General features: G+C 42.5%; 1 protein-coding gene across 2 annotated transcripts in view; it reads left to right on the forward strand.

The window, feature by feature from the left end:
• The first annotated feature begins 93 nt into the window (after nt 1-93).
• EPM2A (EPM2A glucan phosphatase, laforin) overlaps nt 94-16,193 on the forward strand; it is a 52,628-nt gene continuing 36,528 nt past the window's right edge. For both annotated transcript variants that reach the window (XM_076333916.1, XM_076333915.1), the window contains exons 1-2: nt 94-366; nt 14,627-14,801. In XM_076333916.1, coding sequence (XP_076190031.1) covers nt 105-366; nt 14,627-14,801 — 437 coding nt within the window. In that variant the 5' untranslated portion in view covers nt 94-104. The remainder of the gene's footprint in view (nt 367-14,626; nt 14,802-16,193) is intronic.

Below are 16,193 nucleotides of genomic sequence, written 5' to 3' on the forward strand. Positions count from 1 at the left end.
CCCCGGCCCCGGCCCCGGCCGGAAGTGCGGGCCAGGCGCGGCCCCCTAGCGGCGGCGCGGCCTAGCGGACCGAGGCTCCCCTCAGACGGAGGCCGCTGCCCGCCATGCTCTTCCGTTTCGGCCTGGTGCTGCCGGCCCGGATGACGGAGGGCGGCGGCGTGCTGCTGGTGGCCGGCTCGCGGCCGGAGCTGGGCCAGTGGGACCCGCAGCGCGCCGTGCCCATGAAGCCGGCGCGGCCGACCGCCCCGCTGCCAGCCCGGGAGCCCGCGCTGTGGCTGGCGGAGGTGGCGCTGCCGGACGAGGACGCCTCCAGCCCTTTCTGGTACAAGTTCCTCCGGCGGCAGGGCGGCGACCTCCTCTGGGAAGGTAACGGACGGGCGCGCGGCTACGGCGGCCCGCCCCCCTTCGCGCCGCCCCTTCGCGCCGCCCGGCGCTCGGGCCGCGAGGGCGCGCCCGCGCTCCCCGGGCCGCGCGCCGGCGGCTGGGCGGGGCCGCCGCCTTTGCCCCGCCCGCCCTGGCTGGAGGGAGGGGCGGCCCGCGAGGCGCCGGCCGGCGGGCGGGGGCCGCGCGCTCGGTCGTTGTCCCCGCGCCGTGGGGCTGGGACCGGGGCGGCCGGGACCGGTCAGCCGCCCGGGCGGTGGGCTGCGGTACGGCTGGTGGGAGCGGGTGGGGCCCGGCGGCTCTGCGGGGGCGCAGCAGAGGTGGGAGCTCTCCTCCCTGAGGGATCGCTTGCCTCGCCGGCGGCTCCGCCCCTTGCCCGGTGCCCCGGAGCGGCGTCCCCGTCAAACGGGCCGTACCCTGAACTTGATGCTGGCGGGTGTCGGCCGAGGCGGAGGGCAGGGAAGGCAGGTAGAACCTCCTAGGGTGTCGTGACGCGACACGAGCACCCCTAACAAAAACATTTTTTAACCGTGTGGTGGAGGAGAGCGGATGCAGAAGGAAGCTGCTCGTCTCGGTTGGTAAAAGTTCCTTGAAACAGACTCGTTATTTTTTTCTTACTTTAGGCATCGACTGTCCTGATGTTTTGTTTTCCTTCTTTCCCCAGAAGTAAAGAACTCGGAATTTCCTACTTAGGTGTTGAGGTGTGATTTGTTACTTTATTCCAGTAAGCTGAAATGTCACGATGGCATTTTCAGGCTGGTAAATTTTGCCATTGGAATTGCTGAAAAAAACCCCAGGGAAGAGTTCTATCAGAGCTTTTCCAGCCTTCTTGCTGTTTCAGTAGTGCTTCCGCCATGATTCTCTCCTGTTCTGTGTTGTCAAATGTTGAATAATTTCAGTCAGTTTCCATGTGCTGTTCTAGTATATTTAATTTAAATAAATGAAAAAGAACACTCATACAATTGTATGCTGAGTCAAATAAAGCTCTAAGTATACCTCGTGTCACTGAGGAATGGATCCAACTTGGTGAAAGGAAGACAGATGACTCGGTAGTTTGTGAGGGGTTTTTTTTTAACTTATAAAATAGTTTTATAATCCATATACCGAAATAACACATTGTAGAGCAGTTGCTCTTCACCCGTTTTAAGAATACGTATCACACTTTTAAACTGCCATTCTGTCACATAGACTAAAACATGCATGTTGTCATAGCTGTTGCATTTGTTTTTTCTTTATACTAATAAAAGACTACGTGTTAATAGTACATTCGCAGAAGTTTACAACATGAAGTGCTATTTACACCATGTAATAGTAATTGTTTTATTTAGCAGCTAAAATAAATAGTATATTCTGCCTGTTTTAACCATGTTTTTCTTTTGCAGAAATGCAGGAAAAGTGAATTTATGGAATAAAAATCTTTGCATCTGTCCAAGGAAGCAGAATTGGGTCTCTTTTGAAGCTGCCAAGTTGTACATAATATGCCAGTGATACTGGTATATAAAGAGGTCCTCACCACACAGAATATAGAAATAATAATAGTGTTCCAGTCTGTAGAGAATCTGCACTTGTAAGGTGATGGTTACTGTCTAGTTTGGAAGTAATGATATCTCAAGGTATTTGTCCATACCTGGGAGCACATTTAGCAAATATAGTGTCTTGAGTAATAAACATAGGCTGTTTTGGCAGTAGTGCTACTGATGCAGTTTTAGGATTAACCTGTGTGGGATTTTGTTCTTGTCATTGTGAATGCTCGGTGGTTTGAGCTTATTGCTTAGCTAAAATGATAAAAAACAAACGGGCATACCATCCAAATGCAGAGGGTTTTTTTCATTAGTCATTCGTATCAACCATTTTTTTCTAAGTTGTTATTTACAAGAAAGAACTAAATTTGCTTAAACCCTGAAATTTATTGTTCTTCATGTATTACATGAAGGGACCTTAAGGATGTTTTTCTATCCAATAATTAAGCAATATCTTGCAGTCTTTTTTTATGTCATTGGTTTTAATGATTTTTTTTTTTCCAACTGTAGATCAATAAAAGTTTTGGCTGTCATCTGTTTATTCTTGTAAAAAATCACAGTTTGAAAAGACCACTAGCTTTTTTAAAAAAAGAATAGAACTTTTTTTTTGGTGATAAGCAAATGCTATGCTTTGGCTCTTTAGTATCCTATGTGTTTAGAATTAAAACGTGCTTTGGGAGACACTTAGCAGTAACAGAACATCTGCAGTTTTGAAGACATGGTCATGAGGGATAGAGGAGGGTGCAGAATGATACTTGCTCTAAATTTATGAGTTGAGGCATTCATCTGTAACCAGAGAAACTCCAGTTATGGATGTCAGATGTTTACATACATTGGCTGTGAAAAAATGTGCAATATTTAAGAAAATTACTCCCAATTTTTTTATTCGTATACATCGTGAGAATTCCACTAGTAATGCATATTATTTTTATAACACTACAGTACATGTTGTATCATATGTTTTGAATATAAATTTAGTTCATCCTTACAGCCATTCCAATGCAATCGGGAAACTGAAAGATAAAGTAAGGTTATTTGTTTCTGCGGGCTGGAAGAATCACAAGTCACGGGCCGGTGTTCTGTGGCTTTTGGGTTCTGCCAGGTGGTCTGGTAGGAAGCCTTCAGGCAAGGCTTGGCCTGCGGGAGGGTTGCTGGCTTGTTGCTTGCATCTGGTGGGAACTAGTTCCCCTCTCTAGGAGGATGAGGTGGGAGAGGAGACTCTCTTGTGCTCCTGAAGGGTCAGATGCTTACCTCTGCTGTCCCAGGGTGATGATGCCACATCCAGGGCCTGTCACTTAAAGCCATTGGGCTCTTCTGGCTCAAATCACGTGATTTCTCTATGTGCTCTGGCCCAAGTGAGGTTTCTTCAGGGATGGTACTTTGCTTACCTGCCGTGAGCTCAGCTGAAAGGCCTGTCATCCAGGAGGGTTTTTAACTGTGCTACAGTATCTGTGGAAAACAGGTTGATTACATTGAGCTTTAGAACCTGGAAATAGGTTTACCCATTAGAAAAAAAAAAATGAATGTATACACCTTTTTTTTTTTTTTGTCCCCAACTGCATCCTTGCATGTCTTTCTGTGTACTTTGTTTTTGATGTAGATTCTTCAGAACTGGGTTTATATATGTCTCTCTTTCAGCTTAGAAAGTAAAAGTATATTGTGCCTACTGTCAAAACTAAATAAATACAAGATGAAACTTATGCTTGAATTTATTTTTGTGAATTTATGCTTGAACATTCATCTATGCCTTTTTTCCCCTTTACTCTGCTCTAAATAAACTGTAGGTACTGTACAGGATACATGTTCCATAAAAGGACAGAGGAGTTACTAAGGGTATGCCCCAAACTGTATTTTGAGATGATGGAGTACAGTCTATTGACGCCTTACGTTTTGAGAAGGGGGAAAAAAATATATAAAAAGTACAAGCTTATATTCTAAAACGTTGATCCATTTTCACGTCACCATTAGTTTGATGTAGTTGGTGCTTGCTTGAAGCTTGACAGATACAGTATTGCCAGCTAAAGCTGAAAAGCACGATCAACCTACATTCTGGTAATGCGTACAGGTGAGCAGAGCCTTATTCCATCCAAAAAACCCCATCTCTAGTTTTGGGGAGGGGGGGAGGAGAGAAAGGGAGGTGTCTTGTTTGCACTTACCTGTGCTGTTCTCTGTGGTTTCTCAGGGGCCCAAAACAATGCAACACGGTTCGATTTAGAAACGGTTAGGTTACACAGCCTGTGACTTGCTCTGTTGGCCTCCCAGCATTTCCAGTTCGTGCTCCTGTGAGCTTGTTAGTTACAGTCTAAGCCATCTGTTGGACAACGTACGCTTCTGATGATAGTTCAAAAAGACTGGTACATTTATGGAGTAATAAAAGTTTTCACAATATTGTAATAAGTGAAAATATCAGAAGTAAAATTTGCTCATAGCTTTCAAGGGTCGAGCACTTGATTGGCTGAAAACATTGGTGATAGTAAGGCACATGAAAATTTCATTTTTAAAGTGTCAGTGTGTTGAAACCTAAAACAGTCTCACTTCTTGGCCTCAACTCTGTGGAACTAAACAGCTATAATTTCTTATTTTAATGGAGGAGATTCTTTAAAGGCTGTATGGGAAGTTAATACCTAGTTGCCATTTGAGTTGGAGAGATTGTAACAGAATAAAAAAATACTTGGGGCTAAGCCATAGCAGGATAAAGCAACGTAAAAATTCTTTGAGGCCATTCTGGAGAAATACAGTTGGATACAACATTATTCTTCTGTAACTGAGATGCATCTCTTTTTCTTTCTTTCCCAAAGCTAATCTACAGATCCCCAAACTAGATAGCAGTTCTATTCTTAAAAAAAGAAAAAAAAAAACCTGGAGGGGATAACATTTCTTCATACTTCTTTTAATGCAGATATTTTATGTAGTATTGCTCCCACTGGGTGTCGCCATTTTACCTGTGTATAGCCAGTGGCTGCCTAGTTTCTTGCAGCTACTTGCACATTTCATCGGTATGTAGTGTAATCTGTTCCGCTTTTGAAAATAATCCAGGGCTTTTACCTGCTTCCTCCATCCCAGTCTTGTTCTGAAGTGGGTAGTGACTGGGAAGGAACATAAAGGGCAGTTGGATAGTGGATAGTTGAATAATTGTGCATGATATGCATTTTGTTCGTGCAAGGCTATTGCTTCCTGGACAATGCTAGATGCCTTAACACCTTTCTGATGTGAGGAAACTTTATGAGTAAAAGTGGATAACTTTGAAATCTACTACCCAATACCTCTTTAATGAATGGAGAGAATCTTTTGTTTACAAAGTACAATAGCTCCTGGTGTTTTGGTTTCAACTCCCTCAAGACACAGACTTAGCGTGGATTATGGTATAATTGGTAGCAAGTTTTTCATTACTTCCTATCTGTATGTCAGCATTAACCAGCAGGCTACCGGAGATCAATAAAACAATGGAGAGTTGCCCATGAAACTGCGAAATTAGAAGAATAAAAATAAGTCTGTACACATGCATTCCTCTGGATTTGGCAGGTACGTGTCATTTCCTACCTGCAGGGATAATCAGGGGCCAGCTCTGACTGCTAAGACCCTAATTAAAGCATTTGTGGTTATAACGGTAAAATTACAATAAATGCATTGTTTATGCAAATACTTTATTTATTTGCCTTTTTTCCCATCTCCCACTTCACTCCCTGCCCTCACTTCCAAGTGACAGCAGCGTGCAGTATGGGTCGAGAATTTTTTTTTCAGTGGCGAGAAGCACTGAGAAGTAAGTAAAGTAACTAGGATGCTACTTTGGTTAGGATTTTGCCACGGTTACTGTTTTGATGTAGCTTGTTTCCTGCCTATAGTTCAGCAGTCTTTTCTGGTATGGTAGAAAGTAACAATCAGTAATATACAGTACAATGCCATAGAGAGTTTCAAAGCAGTTAGGAAGACTGTATTACATTATACATTTTGTTCCTATCAGCCATTACTCTGTTACCTGCATTTCCTTTATTCTTATTTCCACCATCTGTCTGAGAAGAACCTCTTTTTCACATGAGCTGAATTCTCTTTTAGTTGCTTTTCTCTGACTTAATCTACATCATTAGACTGGGCATTTGTTTAAAAACTCTTAGTACGGTAGCAGCTCCCACTGAGAAACACCTGTGCCTAAGCAGACCTTGAGAGAGAAATAAAACACGTTTTTGAAAGTTGCCTTTGAAAAATCTTATTTTCCCATCTGTGATTAAAAAAAAAGAAAAAAAAAGCCTTGTTGATTAACAGCATTAAGCGCTGAGGAGGGCTTTCTTGTGAACCATTTAGTTCTAACTCTGGCATAATTAAAAAAAATCTATAAAAAGAATTCTCTTAGGAGTAGACTAATAAACTAAAAAATCTTGAATTCAACCTGGATTTTAATAGATTTAAAACTTGTTTCCTTGGTTATAAATATCAGCCCTACCAAATGAGAAGTTGAAACAATCTGCTTTAAGTCTGGTAGAAAATAAGCGTGTGGTGTATGATACAAATGGTCTTCTGCTTTTTTGATCTCTCTTTTGGGCTGGCAAATGCAAGGAAGCATTTCTGAAAATTAAACCAGTCATGAAGAAGGCATTAGTGAACTAGGTGTGGCAAATGAACAATTTTGTCTTATAGTAATATTAAATATTTAAGTAATACAAGAAATTCACCTACTGTTTTCAGAATCTAAAGGGAAGACAGTTTATTGACAGCAGAAAAAGTAGCATTAAACAGCAGAGTAAGTGTATGTTTATTAAGCACATGAGTAAGGGTTAGTACATGACATACAGAATTAAAATGTGTTATTTGTCAAAGGTGTAAAAACAAAGGGCAGCTATTCAAGGGCTTTACTGAGACTTTAGGAAGGTGGCACTCCAGTCTAAGAGCCTGTGGCAGACTCAGACCGCCAAAATACCTGACCTAGCTCAGTTCCAGCGAGGGGAGCTCAGCCTCCCACCTCTCTGGTTTTTAACAATCGATAGCAATTCAGCCTGGGTGGGATTGAGACAGATCCTGTTTCAAGACAACAGATTGAATTTCGTTCAAACAGTTAGGCAGCAGGGAGACTTTCATGGCAGAATCTGGTATAAAGGGTAAGTAAATTTGAATATTTTAAGTGTAGTGATGGAAGTCCGATTAGAGTAATGTCTGATAATGACACCATGCAGTAGCACATTCAGGTAACTGAATCGGGTGAGAATCGGGTCTAAAATAGGACTTGAGGCTTTTCTTCATTCTAACGTTGGTATGAAAGATAAGGAAGCTAGCAAGTACTTAATCTTTTAAATCCTTCATTTCGGAGACTTTTTTTCCCGTATGTTTCCTTTAGTTCCTGTTGTTCTATTACTATTTTTAAAAAAAATCTTCTATTCCTCAACCCTTCCCCATTCCTCTGCCCCCGGAGCGCTCATAGTGCTTATGATGTTATTAAACTCTTCTGGGGGAGTTTCTAAGCGCGAACTCAAGGTGTTCATTTACCTTGTTAAAGGACCTCGTTTAATATTTCAATTGTAATTACTTAAAATATTTAGGATGCTTAAAATTTTGACTTGACATGTGTAAAGCCTGCTGGTTCATGCAAAATTTATGACAGATTAAATAAGTAAGTCTTTGCTCTTACTTACTTGAAAGTAGGTGATCTGAAAATTGCCTGGCTGCTTGCTGTTTGGATTTCTTAGTTGCCATTGAAGCTAATGTGCCTATCTAAGGTCATCCAAGTAGCCTTGTGGTTTTTCAAAGGTAGCAGTGAACTGAGAAACACGCTGACCTTGCTAGGGTTTGGAGGTTTGGAAGTCATACACCTGTGGTTTAGGGTCTGGCTAAGGCAGGGATGAGACACCCAGCACCTCTACAGCCGCTGCTGTGCCCTGGAGTTTCTACATACCTTCCCTCACACAGTCAAAAAGCAGAAAAAGATTCCAGCAAGGTATGCAACAAGCCGGTAGCTGGGAGAGCTGTGGCTGAGCAGTACACTAAGTGGCTTTGCTGCAAAGAGCTCTGCGGAGACACTGGAAGAGGCAATCTTATTTTTTCCATTCATTCATGTTTTTTTGTTCACCACACTTAATGGTGCTGAGAAATTCCTTTGGCCTAGATTTCGCTCATTATCTTTTAGGATCAAGCTGGTAATTTCACCAGTGTGACTCTTCCAGAACATTATGCAATCTGTGTGCAGTTGTCCTCTGTGTCGAGTCTGTGCTGTTGGCAGACTGTTGGATTATACTTTTTTCATCTCTGCAGTACAGCTGTAATAAAACAGTAACTGAAGGTTTTTCTTTGCATTCTGTTACTGCATGTCGTTAGCTCAAATTTCAGAAGATCCTCTTCTAGTCCCTGCTTATCTTCTTCCAGTCCTTGATCTTTGGACATCTTTTTCTGACTTACTATATCTTCGTCTGTTTTTCCTTTGTTTCGTTCTTGTCTCCGTCTTTTGCCAGTGCCATTTATCATTATGTGGAGATCTTTGGTTTTAATCTTTTGTTTGGTTGTTTGTACAGCCAGCTTCCTTCATATGCCACTTTGATCATCCTTCATATGCATTAAACCAGGAGCCATACGTGCAGTCACGCAGATTGTGAAAGAGCCCTCTGTGAGGCTTGAGCTGTAAGCGGGGCTGCTGGTTGCTTTGCTCTCCAGCAGTTCCCTACATCAGTGGATTCCACTGCACAACCATCCACAGTAGAGAGAGCAACAGGTGGGTTGCAAAAGCAATGGGATTTTATAATTTGATGCCTAGAAACTTATTTTTAAGTTTCTCTTTTAGATAAACATTTTTGCTGTGAAAAGTCACAAAGACGGAATTTAAATAAAATCATTCCGGAAAGAGAGTGCTACCCTATCGGTTAAACTGGGACCTGTATCTTCTAATATACTCTTCCAAATTCCTTTTGTTCTTTAATTAGGAAAGTCCACATGATCAATTAATGGGGGGATCAGTGCTGTTCAGATATTTAACTTACCCTTTTTTATGGCTGAATTTTACATGTTTTCAAATGATTGTGTATTTGCTTCCCAAAAATAAATAATTAAACCAATGTTTTGCCACTTGGAACAATGTGAATACAAAACAAGATGAAGAAAAATACTAATTTAGAGTGGTTTGGGCTGTAAAAACGTGTGTTTCCTGTTGTCTGTTGCCCTTTCTCATGGCCTCTAGGGCATTTGTGCTTGTTTTCTTTTCTGCAAAGATGAACAGGCAAGTGGAAACCAGATTTGATTTTCTTTGCTTTACTACTGGCTCTAGGAACAGAAAAGTTGAAATGCTGTTAAAATTCCCCCAAATCTTTGAGGCTGCACAATGTGTTCTTGACTGTAAAAAAAAAAAAAATTTCACCCAAATAATTTTTTATTTCATATGAAAAGTACCTGGAAACCTGCCCAGTGGTCTGATGTTGTGTGAGAAAACAGTGTTTGGTTCTGAGACCGGTGTTCTTGTTGTCTTGCAAACACTGGTGAGGAGGCACACAGCTGCTGTGCCTGAGCAGGGCGTTTAAATGGGAGTTGTGATGAATTCCCACCCTGGAGACTGGTGGAGTCATGAGGGATTTATTTAAGTATCTTGAAGTCTTTGTACAAGGTTTGGGTAAGCTTGGGGAGACTAGTCAGTGTAAGGGGACAGATGTATTTACATGAACAATTTATGCACCAAAGGGTTCCCTTTGGTGAGAATATGCCTTGCAGCTCCCCTAGGGATTTTGCAGTATGCCCTCACGCTCAACACTGGTATGCTTCAAGCTGTTTCCCTCCTAGCATCCAGCTTGTAACAGGCATGCAAAATCCTCTGGCCGCTCAATCTCTGCATGAGTGGTATGTGCCTGGGACTGGCCAGCGCTGCACGCTTTGTTGCTGGTAAAGATGTGATGTGCACTTGTGGTCCTGGAAGCATGTTGGATTGCAGCAAATTAAACCCTGGGCGTTCTCTGTTTGTGCCATGCCAGGCGGTGATGTAGAGGCACCCTGACAGACGTGGTTGCCCAGCACAGTCAGGATAGCCTTCCCAGCTTGTAGATAGGACCTTTCTGAGCTTCAGGTACAGAAACTAAACTTCAGGACTAGGCCTTCAGTTTTGGTAATTTACTTTGTGAAATGCTTTGTGCATTTGAGAAGTGACTAATAAAGCTGAGTTTCTGTGGGGATGGGCTGCTGAGTCTGACTTCTTAGGAAGTCACTTAGAAGATCCAAAGGTGCAGTAGCCTTTCAGATAATGCAGATAACTGGGACCTGTGGGGGAAATAAGTGGAGTAGGAAGTTGGTGTGGGTATGAGCAGCTTAGTCATGAGCAGACATGTCCAGACTCTGCATGCATGTGGTCTCATGGCACTTCTCTCTGCACTGGCCTCTATCTTTTCCCTCTGGTGCCTTGAACAGAAGGTAATCGATTAGAAAGGGCCATAACACATTTCTGATGCACTGAGAAGAATTAGATTCTGCTGAGTTTGGTCCCACTGCCTTCATCAGGTGCTCTGTTTCCTCCCAAACTAACCAACCACAAACAGCCCTGGACCAGAGAGAGAGCAAGAAAGTGGTGGTCTTTGATCTGTGGTGCTATTGGTCGCTGCCTGGAGCTAACACCCTGCCCAACTCGCTGTCCTGGGCATGGGAAAGTCCCCATGCTCCAGGGATCCAAATCCAGAAAGGACTTTGCTTGGCCTGTTGTGGCGAGGGAGGGGAGACTAAGTGTTTCACGTAGTATGCCAGATTTTTGTCCTGCCTCTGACTCTGAAAGCTTTTTCGTTCTTGGCACAAACGTCCTGTACTTGTGAGAAGTCTTGGGCCAGCTCTTCTGAGTCTGACGGAGTCATGTAACTACCACAAAGGAGATGCAAGGAGCCTGATCCATCAGCAGAGATGAAGGGGCTAAGATGAGACTAAGGCATGTTTTGCCTGGACGTACCTCATACCATGAGGCTGATGCACCTTGCTTCAGGCAGAGGAAACTCATGAGGAAAGAAAAGATAGGGGTGGAAATGGACTAACTGAGGATTATCCAGTTAATGATTTCTGCTCATCACCCAAGCAGTGCCCATTTTCCTAGCTATATACATTCTGCAAATATGTAACAGAACATGTAAGTGATACTAACTGTTTTCTATTTAAAACACGGTTTATGATCAGTTACCTTGAATGAAAGTATTTCATTGGCTGACTTATTTTTTTATTAAATGACTCTGGAAGATAAAAGTTGAGAGAATTCAATCTTCAGCCCTTTTATAGCAGCTCTAAATTATAGACGAGTTCTACAGTACTCCTCCAAACTTGTCATCTGTCTCTACTTCTGAAACTGTTTCCTTGCATTGTTGTTTTATGGCATCCAAAATATTACGGTTTTCCTGTGACAAACTGTGCTAGCAGAAGCATGATGTGAACTGATAAAACAACTTTCTCTTTTTTTGAAACTTATTTGTTAAATGCATCTTGTGAAGCAAACTGTGGAGAGAAGTGCTTATGTGTCATTTGGATATTGCCTGGGTAGTGAGATCCTGATTGTTTGTGGTAATTACCTTCTTTCATAACTCTTGTGAGGGGAATGGAGAACTCAGCTTCCTGAACAGCTCAGTATGATCATACTGTTCTCTAAATTAGTATTTCTTGGAGATGGTAGCACTCTCCCCTTCCTGTCTGAAATCATATCACTATATTTGTTGAATATATATTCAACACATATATACACACATGAATATATATATATATGTTGAATGTATATTCATATACATTCTGTTGCACGGACATCATATTTCAATAAGATGAACATGAAATTATTTCAATAATTAACATTAACTATGTTAATTCATAGATCAGTATATAGTGTAAGGAGTAGTAAAGAGCTGTGCAATTCTTATGAAAAATGTTAGGAATGCAAGCTGTTATTGTTTACCTGAGTATTACAGCCAAAATGGAAACATACCTTCTGAGATTCCTGTTCGACTGTAGGCCACAGCAGGAAGGTGGTGCCGAAAAATCAACAGCGATAAATAACAATTAGAGAAGGAAGCTTTTCAGAATGAGGTTTGACAAAACCTGTTTGAGGGAACAAATGAAACAAACGTCTCGTGGCAGTTTACTCTTGGCCCCACTTTCATGTGTGGTTGTAGGCTAGGTAAGGGAATGAATGATGGTGAAGGTGAAGAGGTTACAAGGCAAGGAGGCTACTACCTTTTGAGAAGGCAGATGATAGAGAAGGAAGGAAAAAAAGAGCCAAGAATTAAAACTGGAGGAGAAGGAGGATGGACAGTAAAACTGCCAAATGACAGAAGTACATGCATCTCAAGCAGCAGCAATTGGAAACGGGAAAGTAGGAAGCAGGTAGTGATACAACTGAGATCATGAAGACAAAGAAGGGTGAGGCTTTGTTGTCTTGTAGGACTGACTAGCACCTCGAGGAAAGAAGAAATTAAGCAGGAGGGAGAGATCATAGATTGTGATTGCAAAAATTCATGCAGAAACCCTGGTGGGAGAGGAGGAACAGCTGTGAGCAATGGAAGGGGCAGTCCTTCAGGGAGACAGAGTGGGTACAAGGGCGCCCGCGTACAAGGAAGAATAGGGCTGGGAGTATCAAAAGAGCCAGAGATCCTGAGAACATGGTTCAAAACTGCCAGGGTGCAGTGAGGGCTGGCGGGGCCCTGGGGACTCGGGGCTGGGATTGCAGGGACACCCCATGGGGCTGGCAGCCAGGAGCAGGCAGCCGGGGGCACCGCGGCAGTCCCATCCCAGGGCATTGGGCACCTCCCAGGGGACGGGGCTGAGGCTGGGACGGGACGCCTGCCCGTGGGTGGGTGGGTGTCGGGATCAGACACAGCCTTGTGATGGCCAGGCAGGACCATGGTGATGTGCATTGCTACAGACAGTTATCAGAGAGTAAAATGGGAAAGGCAAGATGTGTTATTTGTGGTTGTAAAGATTTTGCTGCCTACATGAAGTCAATTAAGTGTCCTAAACATCCATAGGTTTTGTTATGCTGTTGTGTATTTGTCAATGTATACTGCTGTCTTCAAATATTGTTTAAAAGTAGTAAGAATGTGTAAACAATTAGAAATGTGACATAAAAATACAGTGGTAAGATTTGTAGCTTCAGGAGCTATATACTGGTCTTGCTCACCTTATTTATCAAAAGCTGTGTCATACCATTGCATATGATGCATAATGGTTCAGCAATATAGAAAGAGAAAATAGTTTTCTGCCTCGTATTTTCTTTTTGGTAAATAATAGTATTTCACAATTATGATAAAATGTGCTGCATGTCATTTGGAAATGAGATTGTTTGAGCTTTAGTTTTAAATGTTAGTCTTATTCTCTAATCTTTGCATTAATACATCTCCCAAAATGCTCTTGCTCTAGCAAATTTCCCTAAATGCAGTGCTTGGAAGCTGGTCATACATTTACGTGCAGTGTGAAATTGAAGATATTCCTTCAGGCATAATTTTACTCAGAAATGTTCTAACATCATTAATAATGTATAAGTGTAACAGGCTTACGTTAAAAGCAAGCCATAGACTAGGTCACTTCTAATTTGCACAATAATTCCTACATGGCAATTAGTATTACAATAAGTGTGTAAAAGCGTGTTTGTGTGGAGAATATACATGTACTGAATTGTTGGAGGCTAGATAGCCTTTTGATTGATGACACGACCCGGTTTAATTCAAGTTGTTTACTCTGGCATGGTATTAAAAATTGCTTTTCTGTACTAAAGTTCACACTATTGCTGTAAGAGAAGAAGAAGGGGTAACGGATATTAGATCGTGGAAAACAGCAAGAAAAATTTCTTACTTTAGACAAGGCCGTTTTAGGTAATTGTGATCGCTCAGCATTGCAGGTGTGACCATCTCTCTGGGTCACTTTGGGCAACTTTTACTGTGTATGAACAGACTCTGTAGGCGGGACATGTGCATCTGAAGAGTACAAAGCGATTGTTTATCGGTTAGCAAACATAAAAGACAGGTAGGATTTAATGAGCTCCAAGGCTAGGCATCGGTGTGCGTCCTGTCCCAAGCAGGACACCTGAAGGGTCTTTGCAGGCCAGGCAGCTGTGAATGAGGTGGAGGAGGACCACCCGTCACTTCTCCCTGAAACAGGTCTTCACTGCTGCCGGGTTGCTGTCTGCCGCCTGCTTACTTTTCTTCTTTGGGATTTGATGCCTTTCAACATCGGTGTTTTCCTCTTGAATGCTTAAGCTGGTAACAATTCCAGTGTCACCAGTCCTACCTTTGTTTGCGGTTTTACCTTTCTGATCTTGCACGGCCGTACTCTGTGCTTTCCCCGAGGTCTTTCTCATAGCTTGGCAATTTCCTTTGAAGTAAGCCTGAGGCATGGTGATGCTGCTGTGCCGTGTCAGAGCTAGACCTCGGGCTACAGCAAGCTGAACCCCCCAGAGAGAGGTCACACAGCAGAAACGTTAAACGCTGAGGTCACATATTATCAGACATCAGATGAGGAACTTAAATGAAATTAATTATTCTTGAAATTGTAAGTGCCACGGTTGATGATTTGGGAGTCTTACATGGCTTTAATGTTTTTTAAATAATTTGCAAAAATTGGTTTTAATGCTGAACATTTGCTTTGTAGCAGCGCTTCTGTTACCGCTATTTGAGGTGTTAATGTGTTATGAGAATGCAGTCTGAACAGGCAGCAAACGCCACTCCTTGCCTTAAATACTCAGTTCACATCTCCTACAGACCTTTCAGAAGATTTTCCGGATACACAGCCTGCAATTGTCCTTTCTTCTGTTCTAGGTAATGGGCCCCATCACGATCGAAGCTGTGTTTATAACCAGAGTAACATAGTAGATGGAGTTTACTGCCTCCCAATAGCACACTGGATTGAAGTCTCTGGACATACCGATGAGATGAAACATACAACTGACTTCTATTTTAATATTGCAGGACATCAAGCTATCCATTACTCCAGGTAAAAGAAGAGTGTGGGGCTTGGCTGGTGTCAAGTATTCAAACAGAAAATCTGTACTGATATTGTGTCAGCAAACTTTGAATTTGAAGTGGTGAATGCTAGTATGTATGTAACAGTAAAGCTTAACAAAGTTTCAGCACCTCTTTGTAATTAAATGTCACTTTTGGCAATAAAAAGGAGAGATTCTGAGTTCAAGGATACCTGCAACCTGTACAGGTATGTTAAGGTGCATCATATCTGAAAATGACTATTGGTAATTTATGGATAAATTTCTGAGGAACTGTCATTTTCAAGCGCTTGTCCACATACACATGTAAATATGCATGTATGTAATGTGTTTGGTTTGGGATTATTTTGCTGCTGAACATCATCTGGAGAAACAAAAAGAATATATTCCAGCACCAGAACTTTAGGGTATCAGGCTATCACTCATGTATGGCAGCAACTGCAATTAGTGACAGCTGTTATAGATGACTTCTGCTTCTGTGTATACAAGCCCTTAAAAAAAAAAAAAAAGCTAAAACTTAGGGAAATCTTAAAATGGTTGTACTTCCCTGGTGTTCACTTGAGTCCAGCCGATTCCCATGGATTATTGAGTCTAGAAGACCCAATGATCAAAGAAGACCCTGTGAGCTTGGGTTCCTGTAACAGTATAGCTCATCTTTGAAGTACTGGGTTCAAGAAGTGCTGCTAGAACTGCTGCTGCTCTTTGAGGGAAAGGAGACAGAAGATGCAGAGACCTCCAGACCTTGCACTGAAAGAGAGTCTGAAGTGCCTCTTTGCTGCCTCACCAGTGAAGCATCCTGGCCTGAATTAGGAGCCAGTAAGGGTTAAAGAGAAGATGGCACCCACCCTTTAGGGCTGCAGATAAAGCACAGGTTGTGTTTAGAGCAGCAGCCTTAGCACTAGTGGTTAACAAAGTGGCACTGAGGAATTTGGGACCATTCTAACTTTTTCCTCCTCTCCAGTTGTGGATGTGGCAGCAAGTTTGTTGAGTGATAATGATTGCATGAATGCTGGCAGCCCTGGTATGCCATGTGCAGCTGGTGCTGGTTACAGAGCAGGTAATGATCCCAAAGGGATATGTATTTTTTTAAGAAATCAAACCGCCTCATGCTTTCATTAGGTCTTAGCATTGCTTTGCGTGAATTTCTCCGTTTCAGCTACTCTAACCTCACGGTCTTGTCTCCTCTTTCTACTTTTTTGTCTCCACCCTCATACAGTGTAGGAAGCAGAATTGTCTTTTTCTCATCAGAGTTGCAGTGTATGAGGGAAAGATTTCCTTCTCTCGGTCTCTTTTGGAATAGTACGGATTCATAAACACTGTTAGGCATATGTAGGTATTTGTGTAGCTTGGTACCTTTTCCCTGAGACGCCCTCAAGCTATGTAAT

The sequence above is a fragment of the Aptenodytes patagonicus genome, chromosome 3 (assembly GCF_965638725.1).
Source record: "Aptenodytes patagonicus chromosome 3, bAptPat1.pri.cur, whole genome shotgun sequence".
NCBI classification, from domain to species: Eukaryota; Metazoa; Chordata; class Aves; order Sphenisciformes; family Spheniscidae; genus Aptenodytes; species Aptenodytes patagonicus.